Genomic DNA, 21,761 nt, shown 5'->3' on the forward strand with positions numbered 1-21,761 from the left:
GCCGATGACATTGTTCTATTCAGCAAAAACGCAGACGAGTTACAAGAAATGATTGAGGACCTTAACAGAGAGAGTGTAAGAGTGCGGTTGAAGATAATATGCCGAGGCAAAGATAATGATAAATAACCTGGCAGGGGAACAAGAGTTCAGGATCGCAAGTCAGCCTCTAGAGTCTGTGAAGGAGTATGTTTACTTAGGTCAACTAATCAGAGGGAACCCTGACCATGAGAAGGAAATTCACAGAAGAATAAAGATGGGTTGGATCGCATACGGCGGACATCGTGAGCTCCTGGCTGGATGCTTACCGTTATCATTGAACAGGAAAGTATACAATCAGTACATTTTACCGGTGCTACTTGGAGGCTGACAAAGAAGCTTGAGAACAACTTAAAGACCGCGCAAAGAGCGATGGTACGAAGAATGCTAGGCATAACTGGAAGAGATATAAAGAGAGCGGTTTGGATCAGAGAGCAAACGGGTATAGACGATATTGTAATAGATATTAAGAGAAAAAAATTGCGCTGGGCAGGTCATGTAATGCGCAGATTAGATAACTGTTGGACCATTAGGGTGACAGAATGGGTACCAAGAGAAGGGAAGGGCAGTAGAGGACAGCAGAAGACTAGATGGTGCGACGAAATTAGGAAATTTGTGGGTGCTAGTTGGAATCGGTTGGCGCAGGACAGGTGTAATTGGAGATCGCAGGGAGAGGCCTTCGTCCTACAGTGGGCATAAAACAAGCTGATAATGTACCGCGTTTTGAAAACCTGCCTCGTAAGACTATGCAAATGGATCATGGTAACGTAGAAATGCTTTATTGGCTGCCTGAAGTTATACTGGAGGTCGCTGACCGTCTTTGTGCGCGACCATCAGCTGATGAGGTGAAGGCATCATTATCTTCCATGAAGCGTCACTTGGCCCCAGGGCCGGACGGCTGCCGTTGAGCTTTATCTAACATTCTGGGAAGATATTGGTACCACATTCGTGTCTTTTATCAGCCGCTGCTTTAGGGACTTTGAATTCCCGGCTAGTTTTCGCAATGGTCATACTGTTTTGATCCCTAAGCACGATCCATCAGTTCTTCCGGAGGAATGGAGGCCAATCACGCTTCTCAACGTTCACTAAAAAACCTTCACAACTGCTTTCACTCGACGCTGTTACGTTTCGCCTCCGACGCGCGGTATAGCCGGCGCGGATGCAACGGACGCACCGGGGCTTCGTTCAAAGCGGCGGACATTTCGGCCCGTTCAGCGCTGCCGCAACGCTTCTTCCCAAGCGCGTCCAGGCGTGTTTCAATGCCACGTGTCTTCGTGTGTGTGTGTGTGTGTGCGTGTGCGTGTGTGTGTGTGTGTGTGCGTGTGTGTGCGTGTGCGTGTGCGTGTGCGCGTGCGTGCGTGCGTGCGTGCGTGCGTGTGTGTGTGTGTGTGTGTGTGTGTGTGTGTGTGTGTGTGTGTGTGTGTGTGTGTACATGTTGGTGCCCACGCTTGTCAAAGCGCGGCAGCCGGGAAGAGGAGCTCCCCAACTGTGAAGCGAGGAGGTCTGACAGGCGCCGGCCCGGCGGATGCGTCACTTCTCGTCTTAACGTGTCCGGGCGCCGCCATCACGTGCACCTCATCCCGAGCCGTTCCTTCTTGCCCTCGACTCCGAGAGTATAAAAGCAGCAGCCCACGGACGCTGAGAGAGGTTTCGAATTCTTCCGTCGAGTAACGTGCTCTCCCGTCTCTCCACTTCGGTCGACCTGACCGGCCGCTCTTTTGCGATGCTATAATAAACAAGTTGTTCTGTTAGCAGTCGACTCATCCTTTGCCAGGACCTTCGGATGCTTCCAGCTGTGCCCCAGGCCGCCAGGCCAACGCTACCCTTGGGGCTTGCGACCCAGATGCAACAACGCTTAGGCAGCCTGATGCCTTCATTAATCGGACAACATTAGGCATGCTTAGTCTCTGGCAAAGATACATATCTCATTCGTTACGCGTGACAAAATGACGTGCACACGGACCAGGTGAGCACTTCGTCTCTTAGTTTCCCTAGATTAAGGAAAGATATCCGATCGCCTTGAACATAACTACATATTTCATGTAGTGACCTCGTTTGGCTTTTCGTAAAACTTTGTTGAACTTATTAGGAATCCCTATTCAAATGACCGATGTACATTGTTTCTTGATGGTCGTGAAAGTGAACCATTTCCCGTCACTCGAGGTTTTCGTCAAAGGTGCCCTCTGTCCCCAGTATTCTTTGTTCTCAGCCTTAAGCCATTTCTGCGCTCGGTACTGCGGGACCCTCATGTGTACGGTCTCCCGCAGCCTGGTAGCGGTGTTGGGAAGGTGGCAGCCTTCGCCGATGACATCACATTGTATCTCACGAATGAAGATAGCTTATTGTGTAGGCTTCGAATTTTCACTGAGTGCGAAAATAATTCAGGTCTTCCGCTAAATTTTTCACAATATCGTTATTTGTTCATTGGTTCACCACAGACACGCGTAAGTCACCTTTTTTGTCTTGAAAAGAACGATTCTATTCGTATTTAGGGCCTTGATCACACCTATGATGGCATATCGAATTCTGTGTGGCTTTGAATTCTTGAAGATGTAAGACGAAATATTCAGGATGTTCTAGGGTATAATTTACTGCTGTGTGGTACTTTTGTCACGTCGTACAGCAGCCGTTACGGGTTATTAGGTCCTTGCAGTCCCTCCCTTTTTGATTCCTTCTGCTGGTCGAACACTACAGAACTGCTCTGTCACGCGGTGCTTGGGTTCGTGGTGGGTTCGCTTTCCCATCGGTCTCTGTCCCCTGCCGAATGCTTGCTCTGCGATTTCTGCTTCGCCTGTAACAGCGTGATCGGTGTCCCGCGCGTGAACTCGCCTGCTATTTCCTTGGCAAAAAAAAAATATTTCTTATATGTTACCGGGCGTGCACTTATGTCTCGGACCACAAGTGCTAATACGCACCTGCATTTTACACCATGGCGTTGGCACTTTATCACCATGTACAGCAGGTGTGTCTCGATGTAGACGTTGTAGAAAACCGTGTTGTAGATACAATGTCAGCCTTACTGTTTCCTCTGGTTCTCCCTGCGCACCGCGCACGTTCCAATTATGTGTTGTGAGGGGCGATAATGGCGTCGCTTGTGATTGGCCACCTGAGAGACTTCATGTGGCGTCTAAGTTGGCAAGTGCTCCCGACGCGTGAGACTACAGCGGTGGGGAATAGTCCCATCTTCGGTATGTCTAAATTGCTCCCTTCAGGACTCTAACAAACATGTGCTGTTGCAATACGTCGTTGATAGGGTATTTTTGAGGGCCGTGCATGCTGGTTTTCGTGTCCTTGGAGTTAACAGATTTATTACACCTTGTTGCTGCTCAGGAGGGCGCTTAGCGCGAATTTTAATTGCTGCGGGGGCCTTTTGTCTATGGCGTAGCCGGGGCGAGGCAGTTGCCGCGGGCGATCGTCATAAAGCTCTGTTTCCACTCCTACAGAGGCTCTACTCTGAGCTACTGTCGTTTCTGTCACAGATGTTGTTCTTCCTTGGGCAAGACGAGGTACTTCGACAGTGGTCATGCCGTTTCCTGTCGGTGGCTGATAGCCTCGTACGGCTTAATTTTCGACCAGGCTGGTTCTTGTAGCCAGGCCATCAAAAGTGTTCATTGAATGTACACAGAATGTAGGTGCCCATGATTTCTGTGTGCGCGTGCTCTCGTATACATGATCATGTTTGTACATACACATCTCATAGCATCACTACAAAATTATGCAAAGTGTCTCTGTCATATCATCGTTGTACATATCCGTGTACACTGTATATATCGAACATCATTTTATAAAACGTGATAGTTAGTTTATGTGTAACTGTGCCTTTCCGTAGGTCTATGTGGTTATATGTTAGTGAGGGAGGACTCCAACATTTCTATGAAAACGTGCCCTATATACCATGCTTCGTACTTCATATATAAAAAATCAGAAATTCTTTTATTTCCGACCAACTTCGTTGGGGGTTGTCCAGGCGAAAAGCTGCGACGTACAGCTTGAATGTACCTGAAGGCCCTCACATGGCAGCAGTAAGTCTTTTGTCGGCAAACGTAGAACATATGTAACACTCATCTATTAGGATACGCAATTACAATGTAGCAAAAGAAAATGTGCTCATATAAAGGAACATTCATCTGTTCGGATATATGTCGTCGTATATATGAGGTATATACTATCAGATATATCTTATCAGATATATGTTCAGATATATGTTTTCAGATATATGTTATCGTGCTGGTGTAAATGTGCCGTGATTGCGACTCAGTGTTCGTATTGTCTCTTGTCGAAATAAATGTTTTCTGAACACCACGGGAATTCTCGCTCACGGATAACTCCGCCGACGCCGTCACCAGATATTCCGCGACACGACGCCCTAACGCTCACGCGTTAAACAAAAAAAAACGAGACTCAAGAAATGATTGGAAGTTGTGTAAAGTAAATTACAAGGTCAAGTTTTTGCATTTATTATTGCGAGAGCAATTATCAGGACACTCCCGGCGCATTTCTGCCGTCACAATCGCCATCGGCGCCGCCGTGACGTTCCCTATAAACTCCGAGCGCGATGCTTTATGAGCTCGTGAAAGCGTGCGAGAGTGAGCCGGCAATCGCGTTCAGTCTCGCGCACGCCAGAGAAGAAATTGGCGGGAAGAAAGCGCCGTCTTTCGTCGCGCACAAGGCTCCGGGAAGAGGGTACAGCGCCCCACCGCTGTATCTTGAAAGCTATCTGCAACGGGTACAGAGTCCGCGGTGCGCTGTTTTCGGGACTTAGTTCGCGTTGATGCGAGACTCAACACGAAGGTCAACTCCGGCTTCGGCCGCGCTTCCTCACTCCAAGGTTTTGACAGCGAGTTTCAGCGGTCATAAAGTGAGGTGTGTTAATGTTTGCATGTACGTGCGTGACACCATGCTTGCTAATTTAGTTAGTATGCTTATGTTTAGAAGATTTTACGGCGAATAAAACTAATATCCTAACTTCGTGTAGTTGTCCCCTAATTTGATATCGCAATCGATGTTTTGCCTTTTGGTCGAAACAACGACTTTTTATGAACGAAAACCAACTCTCGTAACGTCCCTATGGTATCTCTCCATATATTGTTAGTAAGCAAGATGAAAGATTACTCATTTTCATCGTTTTTTGGCGCTTTGCTTATGTACCTAGAAACAGAGTGGGACGTTAGCATGGAAGCCGTAGTGTTGTAATTTTATTATAGATACCCGCGATCAACTAAAGCAAATTTTTATGTTTACTTCATGTAGAAGTACATCCACAAGCAGGTTATAGTGTAAGGACGTAATGATTTCCTGCGATAGCGTGAGCTCTGCGGTTGGAAGTCGAATGATTTGACCTGAAACCGTGTTCTTCAGGGCAAGGAGCAGCTGCATAGAGTAAAAACTTTATTAAATATAAGAAAAATAAGGCATGACAGTTGTGGCCCTATTCCAGGGCCCAACTGGCACGAGCGGCTCACTGGGATTGGTCCGGAAGAGCCCACTGGATCTCCCGACCCTCGTCCGCAAGCCATGCCTCCCACTGCCTATTACTCATTAGTGTATGTCGGTGCAACATGGCGCTGTCTATGTGCGGAGGCCTCCTGGGGCACTCCCATGTGACGTGTCTTATTGTAGGTGTGCCCGTGCACAACGGGCACTCGCCAGTGAACCTCGTGGGGTGTATTCTGTGTAGGTGGTGCAGGTTGGGGTATGTATTCGCCTGAATACGACGCCAGTCCCTCTCCTGTTGGTTGTTTAAATCGGAGTGAGGATGTCCAAAGCGTCTCCGCTCCTGCTTTGCTGTAGGAGTATGTCACGAGAATTTGGTGAAAGGCCGTTGCGAGGCCATGGCATTGCTCGGACGTTTAATCCTCGAGCAATACGCTCTGCCCTTGCGTTTTCTGCCAGTCCCTCGTGTGCTGGACACCATATAATATTGTGGTGCCCTTGTAGTTCGTTGCCTAAAAAGCTGATAGAAAAAGCAACAAACGAGGTCCCCGGGACAAACACGGTACGTACAGCAGCAACAAAGGCGACAAAATGCGTAAGAACAAAATCAGAAAGAGAAACTTGCCAGGAATCGCGGTTCCTCCCAAGTGACGTTAGTTTCACGCGTGCCAGAGACCGTTAAAATGTTGTCCGGACAGAAGGTGACCAATGGATTTTCCACGTCTATAACGAAACCAAGTAAACATTAATAAGCAGTGCTTTATTGTCAAGTTTCACGAGCCGTCAGCTAGTACGCGAGATATGGGACATGCACGATAGACAGAATTATATACGATAAATGTTAAGAATCTCTGGCGGGAAGTCGACTAAAATTATACTCGATTGCATTATTCTCGAAGTACAGGGACAATAAATTAGTGTGCTTCGAGTTGCCGAATAATTCGGCCGCTCTCATCGATCTTTGTTTATCTCAAAGGACATAGCGACTGTGATGTAAAGGCGTTGGTCACGAGTTCGAGACACGGACCAAGATGAATTTTTCTTCAGCTACAAAGCTTTCTTTCTCATAAATAATTCATGGACATTTTTCAAGTTCCTGCTACTGACGGGTGGATGACAGCTTCTTCCTTTCATTAGCACCCCTACCCATTGCAGGAATTCGCAGAGCTCATTTTACATTCTCCTACAATGTTACCGTAAACTGTAAACATAATTCTTAGCAACGCAGCCACAGACATAGAGAGAGGCGGCTTAGCAGAACAGGTACAAGTACAGAGTGATTTTTGCTCACCTAGCACGAACACTTTGAATGCGCACGGGTCCGACGCGAGACCCTCGGCGTCAGTGGCAACATATTGAATGTCGTGCTCTCCAATCGGGAACTCGTGCGGCAGAGTCGTGATCTCGAGCGGGAACACGAGTTTTACGGTGGACGAGCCGGAATTGTCGGTGGACACGGGCTCTTTCCACTGCACTGGATCGGAGAAAGGCCTACCCGGGGCATTGTAGAACGTCATATCTAGAGGGCAGTTCACAATCATGGGCTTTTGCACATCTGAAATAAAACGAAAACGTCTTCGTTGTTAATATCGCATGTCTCATTCTTGCCTATCGGAATCGTTACGTTTGAGTGGCCTATTAAGAACAAGTAATTTCTCCTGTGTTGTCCTTGGTGTCAGTGTTTGTTGGCTTCTTATGATATGACTAATAAAAATCGGGCCCTACTGTTAACCCTCCTTTCTTCTCGTTTATTGGACAGACTATAATTGTCATGGACGTTCACGACCTACCCTATCTTTTTCTTTCGTTTGTTTGCTTTTTCTCGCCGCTGTTCTTTTAGTCTTTAATTTCCCCTTCCCCCTGTGCAGGGTAGCAAACCAGAATCTTATCCGGTTAATCTCCCTGCCTTTCTCATCCCGTTTATATCTTCAATAAGTCGTTTCCAATGTGGAGTGACGTCGCTGTGCGTCGGGCTAACTCCTATTAAAGCAAATCTTACTAGGCGCACCCTCCAAGACTTTGCAGACGGTGGTTGCTGCGGCTGTCTTGTCCAATAGCATATACACAGTACAGCAGTCAGATAATGAATCACCTAAACGACTTCTGGTTGCCGACAATAAATTAATATCCGGAGTGAATGTGTGTGTGTGTGCGCGTGTGCGCGTGTGCGCGTGTGCGCGTGCGTGCGTGCGTGCGTGCGTGTGTGCGTGCGTGCGTGCGTGCGTGCGTGTGTGTGTGTGTGTGTGCGTGCGTGCGTGCGTGCGTGTGTGCGTGTGTGCGTGCGCGTGTGCGTGTGCGTGTGCGTGTGCGTGTGCGTGTGCGTGTGCGTGTGCGTGTGTGTGTCACCCGTCCATGCAGTATTGTTCAATAAGGCGTTTGTTAGGATTTGGGCCGGGTGAAAGAATTAATTTCGCAGGGTTTTCGAGAAGTGTATATTGTTACTGGGCAACGTGAATATCAGGGGGACACGGCTTTTGAAAAGGAGAGAAGGAAGAGATTGGCTCCTGTGTGTGCGTGGAATGAGGCAACCTTAATTGTGTAGATTAAATACTGAGTTACTCGTTTCTCACTTCCTCATTTCATTGTGGTGGCGAGCGGTCGGATACGACAACATGTACTAGCGCCTCGCGGCGCTCCTTCGTCATATTTTGTTTCCTTGGATTCTATCTCAGAATTTCTTAACGACCAACAATGCAACATAATCTTAGGTGGCAATATCAACATTAACCACCTTGACGACAGTAGCATGGAAATAGAGTTAAACCTTATTAAACAGACACTACCGTCCGAATGTTATTACACCACCCTCAAGAATGACAACGAGCACTCTGTCACGAAGTGCGTGCCCGCGTCTATATCGAGACAGCCGCCATTGCCACCGCAGCCACAGCGCCGCTTACACGGCCATGGGGAGGAAAGCTCCCCATTGTTCTTGACCTCGCCGGACCGGTTCGTCACTTGGGTCGCCAGACCGTGACGAGGGACGGGCCAGCCACTGCGACCGGGGAGAGTGGTTTGGAAGACGGAGCAGCGTGTTCGTGCACCGAGAGACAGCTGAAGTTGTGGTCGGCAGGCTGAAATCCCCAGGCTGGAGTCTTCGCCGGTAGATCGACAGGCGCCGGTAGATCGATAGACGGTGCAAGTTCGTCAACATCTTCGGCAGTGCGGTACCAGCAGCCTCACGCTTCTTCAGGTCGGGATCTCGGCGAGTACGCCATAGATAAGCCTCGTGTTCCAACGTGCTCCCGGAACTTTCCGCCGGACCATTTTCTTTTAAATCACGTTTCGTCTTTCATTTACTTATTCATCGCGTGCTCGTTTTTGTATGTTCTGTCAGTGTAGTGTTTGCCGCGTTTATTGTCGCGTGTATTCCTCATTTGTGTCACGTACAGTGGCGTAGCAAAGGGGGGCCGTGGGCTCCGGGTGCAAGTGGCCAGTGAGGGGGGGGGGGGGCGGTGTCATATACATCAGAAGTCACCCCTCTTTCCGCCGGCTACAACCGGGGGGGGGGGGGGCGTGACAGAAGACCTATGGGCCCCGGGTGCCCGACGACCTAGCTACGCCACTGTTCGCGTAATTGTCTTTTTTTTATTTCGCGAGTGTTAGAAATTCCCACGTGATTGGCTGTGTGTCCTGTGTCTTGTCACAATGAGTTGTGTGTGACCCGCACGCCTTCCGCGAAGCTTTTTACATTCTGCTTGTAGTTTTCTCATTCTTTTTTTCTCATGTCACTGGCATGATTTTATTTTATTAAATACAGCGTGTGTTTTTACGTCGCCTCCCGTCTCGTGCCTCTGGTCCACGGTAGATCAGGCGCGGACCTTATCGCCGACGAGCTGTCGAACCATATGTAAGTGCATGCGTGGTGGGTTTGTTGTCACCCCATACCCTCCGGTTCGGAGAGTGTAAGTAATCATACCCCAATGTTTGACACACTCAAAAGCTCATATATCTTTCGATAACAAATTGAAATTCCCAGGTTATTATGTGTGGTGTCATTAATTACGCCATAAGTTATCATTTCGCCATTTTTGTCCTTTAACAAAGTCGCAGTATTACCCGAAAGGCGAAGCATCGACTACAATAGCATATTAGTGGACTGCTAGCTATACGAAGTAACAATAGTAGTTTATGGGCCGTATAAACTTGTAAACACAGGCAAACTAACCAATTTAACGAGCATGGTGTCATGCGCGTACAAGCAAACATGAACACACCTCAGTTAATGACCGCTTAAACTTGCTGTGAAAACGTTGGAGTCAGCAAGCGCGGCAAGACCGGCGAGCGAGTTTACCTTCGTGCTGCCTCTCGCATCGACGTGAAGGTGCGAGAACACCGAGCACAACGAACTCTGTGCCCGTCGCTGATGGCTTTCAAGATACAGCTGCCCGGGCGGGCACGCGCGGAGTAAAACGAGCCCCCTCGTGCCGGAGCCTGACGGCGCGCTTCCTTCCCGCTTTCATCCCTGGCGTTCGCGACATTAAGCGGCGATCGCCGGCTCGCTCACGTACGCTTTCACTCCCACATATAGCCCACGGCACACAGCGACGATTTTATCACCCTTGGACTTTATACAGACCCTCACGGCGACGGCAAAATTGCGCCTGGAGTGTCCATATAATTGCTATCGCAATAAAACCTTCACACTAACAAGCAGGCACGAGAACAAACCAGTTACCGGGTTATCATTACAGAAAAAATCATCGGAGTTTTTGGAGCGTTTAGCTTACAAGTACCTAGGTGTTGCTATAACTAACGACTTATCCTGGCGAACTGACGTCAGTAACATCATTTCATCTGCTAACAAATCGCTGGGTTTTCTCAAGCGTCATCTAAAACGTGCCCCCAAACCTGTTAAACTACTGGCCTACCAGTCAATAGTCCGACCGAAACTAGAATATGCATCCGCCATATGGAATCCACACCAAACATATCTCATCAACACACTCGAAACCGTTCAAAACCGCGCCGCAAGGTTCATTCATTCTAATTATTCATATGACGTTAGCATATCTTACTTAAAGAAATAATTGAATTTACTTCCCCTTTGTACGCGCCGGCGCACTGGAACCCTTTCACTTTTCCATAAGTTTTATCACAGCTCGCTTAATCAACCACCCTATATCCTCCCCGCAGCCCGAACATCTGATCGTACACGGCACACTTTTCAAGTGGGCCGCCCTCGCATGCGCACTGTTACCTTTTCCGCCTCATTCTTTTGCCATGCCGCTACAGATTGGAACAACCTGCCCCACCAAATCGCCGCCGTCATTTGCCCTTGTACGTTCATGGAGAGTGTCACTGCGCACTTTCCACAATAAAAATGACTTGTCTTAACAGACTTATATGCTCGTGCAACCTTAGTTTGTAATATTTAGGTCTATGTATTCGCGCTGACTTATGTAACACTTTAGCTGATGTAGTTTTTTGTTGTTTGCGTGTTCAGTTACGTATTATGTAAATTATGTACTAATGTATTCCCACCCCTTATGTAATACCCATACCAAGAGGTTTTTATGGTAATAAAATGAAATGAAATGAAATAAACTGGGACGATGTGCTCAGTGAGAGGAATCCTTAAATGGCATATGACTACTTTATTAAAACATACACAGGCACTTACAAAGCCTATTTTCAACTGAAAACATTTACTCGAACAAAAAAAGCTCGCAAGACGTGGGTTACCGCAGACATGTTAAAGCTGACAAATAAGCGATATCAGATTTATGCAAACGTCATACGAACCAGTTGTTTAGGTTCACTACAAGAGCCTAAACATTACTGAAACTACGGTACTAAGGAGGTTCATGCTGCCAAAAGGGTTTATCAGACAAATATGTTCAGCTCATGTCCAGCCCAATCTCAGGACGGATGGAAAAGTCTAAATTCTCTGACAGGACGATCTTAAGATGCACTTATAACAAATAGTGTTAATCTAACTAAAGCTTTATTGACTATTTTCTATCAGTTGCCCCAACACCGAGTATCTACAATAGCTTTACGCTATATGGGACATTGCTTCTACAACCAATCGCAGAGAACCACAGCGTTCCTATCAGTAAACAACACTAAATTGCAAGACGCATCTGGCTTGCCAACAGGACCAGTCAGGTACACTATTGATATCATTGCGCACTGTCCAAGACACACATTTACCATTTTCCACGTAACATGTTCTCCTACAAGTTTGCAATTTACAAAAAGGGGAGCAAGGATGATAGGTCTAAAAACCGGCTCATTCCTATTCTACCAGTTTTCGCGAAAGGTTTTGAAGATATAATCCTTAAGTGCATGACATATTTTTCTGATAATCACCAAATAATAACTTCATCACATGTATGACCACTAAAAGATGTCGCGTGAACTAGCACTCCTTATTGAGAAGGAATTCATACAAGAAATTACTGAAAATGAAAATGTGGTTGTGGGAACGTTTGTAGACTTCACTAAAGTTTTACATCTTATGAATCATCACACCTTTCTTCAGAAACTCGAGCCCTATGGTTACCGTGGGAAAGTATTTTCTTTAATTTATTCACACTTACAACACTGCATACGGTTCGTTGCCATTAACCGACATCATTCTTCAGTAAAAGCGCTAACTTGGGGTGTTACTCGAGGAAACATGTTGGGCCCCTTCCCCTTCGTGCTATGCATTAACGAACTCGTGAATATTGATAATGCGTCAAAGTGCTTCGAATACGCCAACAACACGAGCTTAGTCTTTTCAGGTGTTTCAGATGTCGAGTAGGTTGAACGAGCTAATAAGACATCGGTAATATTTAATGCATGGACTCTTGATAAGATTTAAAGGTCGATATTCAAATGACTAAAGCGGTAATGTTCCTCCCGCGTCAAAAACTTTTCCATCTTCCACCTCTCATGATATGTAACATTGAGGTTGAAGTTGCTCGCTCTGTTAAAATTCGGCAGAAACTTTTAAGACTGCTTACGCGTGGGAACGCAAAAGCATTGTACCGTTGGCAGACCTCGGAATGTCGTGTACGCGTTCATTTTATACACTCATTACGTGGCGCCTGCTCCATCACAGTGGCTGCGCCGTCACGTGGCCAATGACGCACGCACTATGCACCCATTCAGTCATCCAGAACAGCCGTGACGTCGGGCTTGTCTCGCGCCCCGGACTCGATTGCCGCACAGGTCGAAAAGTTTTCTTTTCAAAGCCATTAATTTACCCTCTCTACAGGAACCTGCCTGAAAAATTTCATGTCAATCCGAGCGTTTTTGACGTGTTATTGCTCTTTGCGCCGTCGGCCATTTTTGGTACCATCTTTCGGTCAGGCCGACGGATAACGGGGCATACAATGCTTTCGCAAAAAAAAAAAAAACCTTAGGAATCGACTTTTCGGGACACATGTCATGGGACGATCACGTTAAAGCTTTGTTGGAAAACTTCCTCGTACGACCGTAATACCTCAGCAACATTCGGTTTGCCGATGACATTGTTCTATTCAGCAACACTGCAGACGAGTTACAAGAAATTATCGAGAACCTTAACTGGGAGAGCGTAAGGGTGGCGTTGAAGATTAATATGAAGAAGACAAAGATAATGATGAAGAACCGTGCAAGGGAACAAGAGTTGAGGATCGCAAGTCAGCCTCTAGAGTCTGTGAAGGAGTACGTTTACCTAGGTCAACTAATCACAAGGAGCCCTGACCATGAGAAGCAAATTCACAGAAGAATAAAAATGGATTGGATCGCATACGGCAGACATCGGGAATTCCTGACTGGAAGCTTACCGTTATCATTGAAAAGGAAGGTAAACAATCAGCGCATATTTTACCGGTGCTCACATATGAGGCAGAGAGTTGGACACTGACAAAGAAACTTTAGACCAAGGGCCGCGCAAAGAGCAATGGGACGCAGAATGCTAGGCATAACTTTAAGGGACAGAAAGAGAGCGGTTTGGATCAGAGAGCAAACGGGTATAGACGATATTCTAATTGACATTAGGAGAAAAAAAATGGCGCTGGGCAGCTCATGTAATGCGCAGATTAGATAATTTTTGGACCATTAGGATGACAGAATGGGTATCAAGAGAAGGGAAGCGCAAGGGAGGACGGCAGAACACTAGGTGATGCGACGAATTAGGAAATTTTCGGGTGCTGGTTGGAAACGGTTGGCGCAGGACAGGGGTAATCGGAGATTGCAGAGAGAGGCCTTCGTCCTGCAGTGTGCATAACATAGGCTGATGATGATGATGATGATTACTGTTTATCTTGTACAGTTTCGGTGAAAATCTTAAAGTGACGGATCACTTCGAGAACGCGGGCGACGCGCCAGAGCATATAGTGCACGCGAAGTTACCGGCCCTCAATGCACCGGGACTTCCCGCATCGCAGGTCGCTTTCGAGGCAGCGCTCACGCGGCTGCGCCATACGCAGCAACCACCGCAGTGAAGGTCACCCCCTATATAGAGGGGGCGGGGTTATTAGCCAGTAAGATAACCTAGATGGTTGCTTGTTGTGCTAGACATTAGTGATTATTTTCTATGTTCATGGTTAATGCCTACGTACTGCAAAAAAAGCCGCAGTTTTGCCCGAAAGGCGAAGCAACGATTGCGAGAGCAAATTAGTGCACAGCTATACGAAGTAATGACATACAGCGGGACGCGTGGCGATGGTGTTTTAGCCTTTGGACTTCATGCGGAACTCCACGGCGTTGGCGACGCCAACTGCGGAAATGCACTATATATGTCTACAAGTGTCTATATAATTGCTCTCGCAATAATAAGATTAGTTAATCAGCTTAGAAATAATCAGCTTATTCAGACCAGCCTCTTCTCGCTGTGTGCCATTTGTAGGGGGCACGGACCCAGTAAAGCCTGTCGAAAACTTTTTGTGCGCGCCTCCAAACATTCTATGATGTTTGAGCAAAGTTTGCTTGTTTGTTTGTTTGTTTGTTTGTTTGTCTGCAGCGCCTGTGGTGCGAACTGGTGATAAGCCTGGAAGGAGTTTTCGCGGCGTATAATCGCAAGTGGGAGGTGATGGTGCAGCAAATAATGCTTCAGATGGCTAACAGACTTGCGCGTTCTCCTGCGGCCGCGTGTTGCGTTTCCTTGGCGTCGATTGATCAGCCAGTTGCATGCGTGAAACAAATTCGGGACTAGTGGGACAGGGGAAGAACTGAATATGCAGTGAAGTAGGACAGCTGTGAGGAGGCGCCTCAGTATTTTCTTGAAATCTGTAGATTAGGTGACTCCAGTACGTGCTAACGACGCAGATGTACAAGGCAACGGAAGAGATGTGAAGAAGACCAAAGCAGAGGAGAAGAACCAAAAGACACCCCGGTGACAGCCTGTGCGCGCATTGGCTTCTTATCGCAGCCGAATACGCCCGAGTGGAACAGCATGCACGCTACTGTAGAAATCAGCGGCTTTCGGTACCGGCGCCGGAAAAAATACCTGACCCCGCTTCTAGGTCACGGCCTAGACAATCTTCGAATGCCGCAATGAACGTGCAAGCGCCCGAGAGCAACGTCACCACCGCTCAAATACCGCAGGTCGCCTCAGATGTCAAAATGTAGGAGGAGGGCCCTGACACGGTAAATATACCTGGTAGCTAAGCTTCCATAGTAGCCTGTACCTTCAAAGCATTGCGGTTCATCGGCGGTTCATGGCGTTTAGCGCCATCTGTACGAGGAGGGAACACTTCCGGTGACAGAAAGAAAACGATGTGACGCCATATCCGTTAAAAACAGAAGTGACGTCATCTTGTTCTCAAAGGCGCGAAATTTGTTTTGGTGTTCTGCCATTAGAGCTGTATATTTAAATGCTCCGCTATTCGACTTATGGGCGTTTCGACCTTTCAGCGCGGAAAGCGATGCAAGAAAAGGCCAGCCGTACGGGTGTCGAAATCGCACCCCTGAACAGAACATATTTTCTTTGGAGTCCGACGAACGCTTAGGTGTGGCGTGCTGATTTTATCTTCGGGCGTACAACCCGTTGGCCTGCGCAGTCGCATGAAAACAACTAAAGTAAGCAATTATCTGGTGGTCGTAACTCACTGCTTTTGACTGAACAGGTTGAGAAACGATGAAGCTAACCGCGCCACCAAATTCAGACAAACGTCGAGAAGCAAAACAGCACAACGTGTGAGGGGGTCGATTTGTAACAGGCGAGCTTCTCGACCGCGCCTTTCTGGACACTTCCAAGAGCTACATTGCTTCGCAAGCGATAGCGGCGTCAACCCCCTTTTACGATGGGCGCTGAAAAAAGGTATTTATTGACAATGATAAAATAGAGTTGTCTTTTCTTTACTCGTCACGCATATATAAAATTGATAAGGAATTTTATTTTCGTTGAATGAATCTAACTGCGTCTCGCTTTAATGAAAAAATTCTTTTTTCTTTCCCAATGTTGGCTCCCTCCAAACATAGTCGCGCTTTAATCGCTGCTCCCATAACCACCCTTGCTGATGTCGGTGACAATTTGATCTGAACCGCTTTTCGCCCGAAGCTTCGCGACCTATTTGGATCGACCTTCGCCCTGACTTAACAGAGCAATGTCTGCATCCCATTCGTAGCGACAGCCCACCGGTGAAGTGGCAGCCTAATGTGGAACGGATCCTTGCAAATTCCGAGCCCATGGTCACCTTGTCTCTGGGTACAAGCCAAAATGACCAGCTGCAGTCAAACAAGCTAACGGACCTCACGTATACTACGACGAGGCAAACTTAGGTGGCAATAGATTTAGGCAACACCACTGACAAGAAGACCAAGGACAACCACAATGTTTGTCAGCACAAGCTGAAATGCAGAGGTGCGCAAGCTGCACGTGAGCGAAGCGCTCAGGAAAGCCTTCCACCAGCCGAACACTTTAGGAACCTGTTCAGGCCGCGACTAAGAAGTACCCCTGTGTGAAGTCGGCGTTCTGGAGTACTCTGGGCAAAAACGAGGACGCTAAGTTCGACAACAATGTCGGATGCACGGTTAAGAGCAATGTCTGGGACGTGACGCTACGTACTGTCGTCAGTATTCCCATTGAGACGGCTCGTATTCCTACGTAGTCACAGGACGCAGTCCTGCGCAAAAAGCCTGTCCTTCATCGGAAGGATAGACCGCTGCGCTCAGCGTTCCACAAAGTCGTGGCTTTTAAGCATTGTGTACTGATGCCTTCATTCATTGTCATACCTTGCTGACCGGGACGGTTAGCATTCCGAGGCGGAGAGGGGAGTGGGCGGCAATGTTGCGGGTTAAATGGGAAAAATGTCGAGTGAAGAAGCTGTGCGCGAATAGGAGACGATGAGGAAGACGAAGTACGACAAGGAGTAGCTGTTGTAGGAGAGTGTTAATCGGTGTGAAGGGCCCGCTACTATTCAAGACCAGTAGAACGCAAATGTGCGGTTTATGACGCCTTTCTTTTAGGATGTTTCGGGATATCTTTGCGCTCTCCTAACCTCTGTCGCTTACTCTGGTGCCTCGCTCTAAGTTGACTGGAAGGCCTTTCGAAACGTCGGGATTAAAATTTAGAAACGAGGCTAGTGATCTTCATTGGTAAGTGAATTGCTCCCTTGGATGCTTGATATTATCATACGAGTACTGCTCTCTCTGGGTATTTCTTCCGGTTCAAGGTTATTTCTGTAGGTGATACGATTTTTTTTATTGCGAAGCAATACTACTTTAGGTCGCACTTCAGCCCGTTCCGTGGCGAGGCGGTGGTAGGCACCATTGACCTTTAGCGTGACCTCGCTGCGTGACGTCACACCACGTGACCTAGAGTGACGTCACACCAGCTGTGTAAAAACGGGGCCCCATCTCACGCCGTCGCGAGGCGACGCGGTAGCCACCAACGGCGGCCTAACTCCCGCTCCTCTCACCAGGGGCGCTACTATTGCTTCGCAATCACCAGGCTTAACCAAGCTAAGCCACGGCCGCTTTTTTTCTCCTGTTTATGAAGTTCATTGTTGGGGCATTGTGTGTGGCCATTTGATTGAGTTTCGGAAATGGCAATTTTAATGCTTTTGGAGGAGGGTGCTAAATAGGAATAGGAGAGCAGCAGCGCTCACTTTCTTTAAAGCCTGAATTCATCGACGAGGCTATGGCGTGGTTAGTCTCAGGTGAGACTGGCCTGGTGCTAGCTTTCTTTGTGGTCATGGGCTCAACGCCGTTCTGGAATGACTGCTTGTCGAAACAAAATAAAAAAGAGTTACCAGACCGGCTTGCAATTGCAACATAACCGGACCTGAACCAAACGGAGAAGACGCGAGACAAGTGCGCTACAACCCCGGCTGCACGACTTCATTTCAGCACTCCCGGGGAGCGACCTGCCACGAACGAAGGGTCCGTCACCGAAGATCAAAGCTGAAATGCCGATCCTTCTGCACAGTCGCTGTTCGCCGCTGCGCGTTGGGATCTTCTTGCCCCACCGCAGTCACTCTTACGACTTTGCCTTCCGCCTAAGGCCAATGAAGTGTGGTGAGTGACTCATGCCTTGCAGATTTCAGAGGGCCATGGTGCCAACCGATCGAATTCAACGGCGAGATATGATTAATACAAGGCGCGTTTTTATTGTGTATCGAGTGGCACTAGAGAACAGGCTTGAGGTAGTGGATAAGAAACTAATAGCCGTAATTAATGCGTGTTCGTGTAGTTGAATGCTGACGCAAATCCTTATGCAAACAATTGATGCGAAATATCTGTTGAGCCTCGCGTCATCTCATAAATAAGAGCATTCGGGCGACACGACTATCTCTAGGTAGTGTTGCTATGCGGCGTTGGAAAACCTTCCTCCTGTCCACCAAAGGGGCACAGAGTTTGCGCATTGTGAAAAACGCTGGCGTCGTGACCAATGAATGCGCCCCAGCTTCAGTTGCAATTGAAAGAAGCCGTCGCGTACAGCGCTACTGACGCAAATTGCTCTTCGTGGGCGCTTTGAATGTGTTTCCGCCTAGCTGGAAAGAGTCAGCAGAGCGGAGAGGGGAAGCTCTACGCTCGACAACGATGCGTCCACCTGGGGCACTCGGCGGTAGGAGGGATCCTCTCACGCAACTCAGCCGCCAATCTGAGAATACTTGGGGCTGGCACGGGACTGTGGGCCAAGACGCTCCACCGCCAAAGGTACAAGGAGTGGTTTACTGTAACGTCGGGTCTGTTTAAGTGTCGCCACCGTGTACATCTCAGTCTCATCTCATCTAAAAAAGAAAATAAGAATTACGGCGTTTTACGTTCCAGAACCACGATTTGATTATGAGAAACGCCGTAATGGGCGACTCCGCAAATATGGACCACGTGGGGTTCTTTAACGTGCACCTAAATCTAAGTACACGGGTGTTCTTGTATTTCGGCCCAATCTGAATGCGGCCGCCGTGGCTGGGATTCGATACCGCGCCCTCGTGCTTAGCAGCCCAACACCTTAACCACTAAACAACCGTGGCGGGTCTCATCGCATCTCAATCGTTCGCCATGTTGTGAATAAATCGTTCAAGTTCTCGCAGCCACAATGCCCTCGTCCCTGCACGGTGCCCATGGCACGTCGACCTCGGTCACCTACCACCGAGTAACGCGGGACGGCGAGCTACAGAAGGAACGAGAATCCGGCGGCCTGACAAGCCCTGTTTGTACATTCACTATATTTCCTATCCGATATTTCTTTATTGGTGTGTTGTTTAGTGCGCTTTGTTTAAAATTAAAATGTTGTGTTAATCGCCCGACTGCGCTAAACTCAGGCACTCCAGCGCTTTCACAGTCCAGGAGTATGAAAAGAGTACATTCTCTGAATAAATCATTACCAATACTAGAGATGTGCCGGTCACTGACACTGCTTTCTACAGAATTATGCAGCGAATCAGGAAGCGGTATCCATACTTGCATAAGATACACGCGTTGAAATGCATACTTCATTTGCAAAAGTTCCTACGAATTTTTCCTCGTTGTTCTTCTCTTAGAACAAAGTGGCCGGACCCTGTATACACTGTTGTAACACAGATAGCCGATCCGGTAGGCAGTGTAGTCCGTGGACACGTGGTGGGGGCAGTCCGCGCATTGCCCTGCCAGGTATCGCGTCACTACTTCGCGCCAGACTGAAACTGCATCATTCTTCTTTTTTTTTTTTTTCGCGGGACGTATGATCATAAGTGCAAGCAAGGTTCACACACAAAAAAATTTACACGAACGCATCCAGATTCTCTCATTACGACCCAACTTTTGAGCATCCTAGTGAACACATTTCTGAAAGCAAGCATCTTTTAACAGCGGAGCTGTGCTAAGTCGAGCCTTCGCCGTCTAGCGTGCGGTGTCACGCAGGGGGGTTGAAGGCAGGTTCCGGAGCTCATCGCCAGAAGGCGCGGCGAGGGTAGGAGCGGTATGACGCTGTTTATGATGTACATGGTGAGGATGGAGAGGGCGCTAGAAGGAAGTAATATCGGGTTTAATCTCTGATACAAACAGGCGGGTACAGTAATAGAGCAGCAATTCCCAGGTTTATTTTACGCGGACGACATTGTGTTGCTAGCTAACAAGCAAAGTGATTTGCAACGTCTGGCTAATATCTGTGGACAGCAAGGCAACAATTTAGGTTTGAAATTTAGTGTTAGAAAATCAGGTGTTATGGTATTCAATGAAAACAGTGAACAGACAGTGGAGATACAGGGCCAAGAAATACCTCGGGTAACAGAATATAAATACCTTGGTATATGGATAAACGAAGGCAATAGATATATGGAAACACAGGAAAAAACCATAACAGCAAGGGGGAAGAGAAATGCAGCCATAATGAAGCACAGAGCGCTATGGGGATACAATAGGTACGAGGTCCTCCGAGGTATGTGGAATGGTGTAATGGTTCCAGGACTTACTTTTGAAAATGCGGTTGTTTGCTATAAATCAGGGGTACAATCAGGACTCGACGGGAACCAAAGGTCAGTGGGTCGCCTCGAATTGGGCCCTCACGGGAAGGCTACAAATGAAGATGTGCAGGGTGATATGGGCTGGACTAGTTTTGAAGTGAGGGAAGCTCGCAGTAAAATTGAGTATGAAGAACGATTGAGAAATATGGAAGACAGTAAATGGGCTGGGAGAGTGGTGAGGTGTCTGTACAGGAATAACATTGATTCACAGTGGAGGAAAAGGACTAGGACGCTTACCAGCAAGTATGCGGCCTGTAGGGTGGACAACACAGCAACAAAGAACGTCAAGCGGAAAGTCAGAGAGGCCGAAATAATCCCATGGGTGGCGGCAATGGAAAAGAAGCCTGCCATGAGTAACTACTTAAGAGAAAAAAACGAAATCAGGAAAGAAACAATTTATGATAACTCAAAGGGAAGCTGATTACTTTTCGTAGTGAGATCGGGATGCCTTAGAACGCGCACTTATAAAGCGAGATATAAGAAGGAACAGGAAGCATGTGCTTGCTGTGGTAAAGCTAGGGAAACTATGGAGCATGTTTTATTAGAATGTGAAGGCGTGTACCCATCGGTCGATTTAGGCGAAAGGGCGGCCTCCTGAAGCCCTTGGGTTCAGCGAGAGCAGTGGAAAAGTAAACATGTCCGCAATAGGGATTAGTATGAGGTGATTGGAGGATTGGTGGAATAAAAGTGGGGAAATGAGAGGAAACGGAGATGTACAAAATCACAGTTCTAAATAGGGGATCAGAAAATTTAGTTGTGGGATTTCATAGTGTTTTTCTTTTATTGTTTGAACTAGGTAGGACATTCGGCAGTATAATAGCAAGAGCTTGGTGGCGCAACCCACCGCCCCGCTCCAAAGGGGACGCTTATAACATCCATCCATCCATACATCCATCCATCCGTCCATCCATCCATCCATCCATCCATCCATCGGTAAAGCACCTAAATAATTTGAAAGTACCGCGACTCTTTGAACTCTGCCGCTGCCGCGCGACCTCCTCGCGTCCTCCTCGCCCCTTGCGTTTCCCCCGCCCCCTTCCGCGGGAAGCGGTCTTGCGCCAGTTTTTCTGCACGGCGATTGGTCTCCCTCCCGTTGCCCTTGGAAACGCGCGGATCTTGCGTTTTGCGTGTTTCTTTTTCGTCCGCGCCATTTTTCTCCTCAGCTCGGCTGGCTCGGCGTAGCGAACGTTGTACGCTGTGTTTCCTACTCTCTGTGCTAGCGCTAGGCCGTGCTGTTGCGCATATAACTGAAGCAAGAGGAGTCAAGATGGTTATGCAGTTTTTATGATACCACAAGGAAAGCGTGACGGCTTGCACAGGAAGCAGTGGCTGCACAACATTGGCCGAAAGAACTTTGTTCTGACAAAAATCAGTGTTGTTTGCGAAGTGAGACGTCTTTACTATTGCTCGTATCAAAGTGTCCCCTAA

The 21,761-nt window shown here is 47.8% G+C and overlaps 1 protein-coding gene across 1 annotated transcript in view; it reads right to left on the reverse strand.

The window, feature by feature from the left end:
* Positions 1 to 21,761, reverse strand: part of LOC126536037 (sushi, von Willebrand factor type A, EGF and pentraxin domain-containing protein 1-like) — a 279,450-nt gene that overhangs the window by 200,431 nt on the left and 57,258 nt on the right. The window contains exons 9-10 of the mRNA XM_072287493.1: positions 6,761 to 7,024; positions 6,095 to 6,192 (exon numbers count right to left, since the gene is read on the reverse strand). Of these exons, the coding sequence (XP_072143594.1) occupies positions 6,095 to 6,192; positions 6,761 to 7,024 (362 nt within the window). The remainder of the gene's footprint in view (positions 1 to 6,094; positions 6,193 to 6,760; positions 7,025 to 21,761) is intronic.

Source organism: Dermacentor andersoni, chromosome 4, assembly GCF_023375885.2.
Source record: "Dermacentor andersoni chromosome 4, qqDerAnde1_hic_scaffold, whole genome shotgun sequence".
NCBI classification, from domain to species: domain Eukaryota; kingdom Metazoa; phylum Arthropoda; class Arachnida; order Ixodida; family Ixodidae; genus Dermacentor; species Dermacentor andersoni.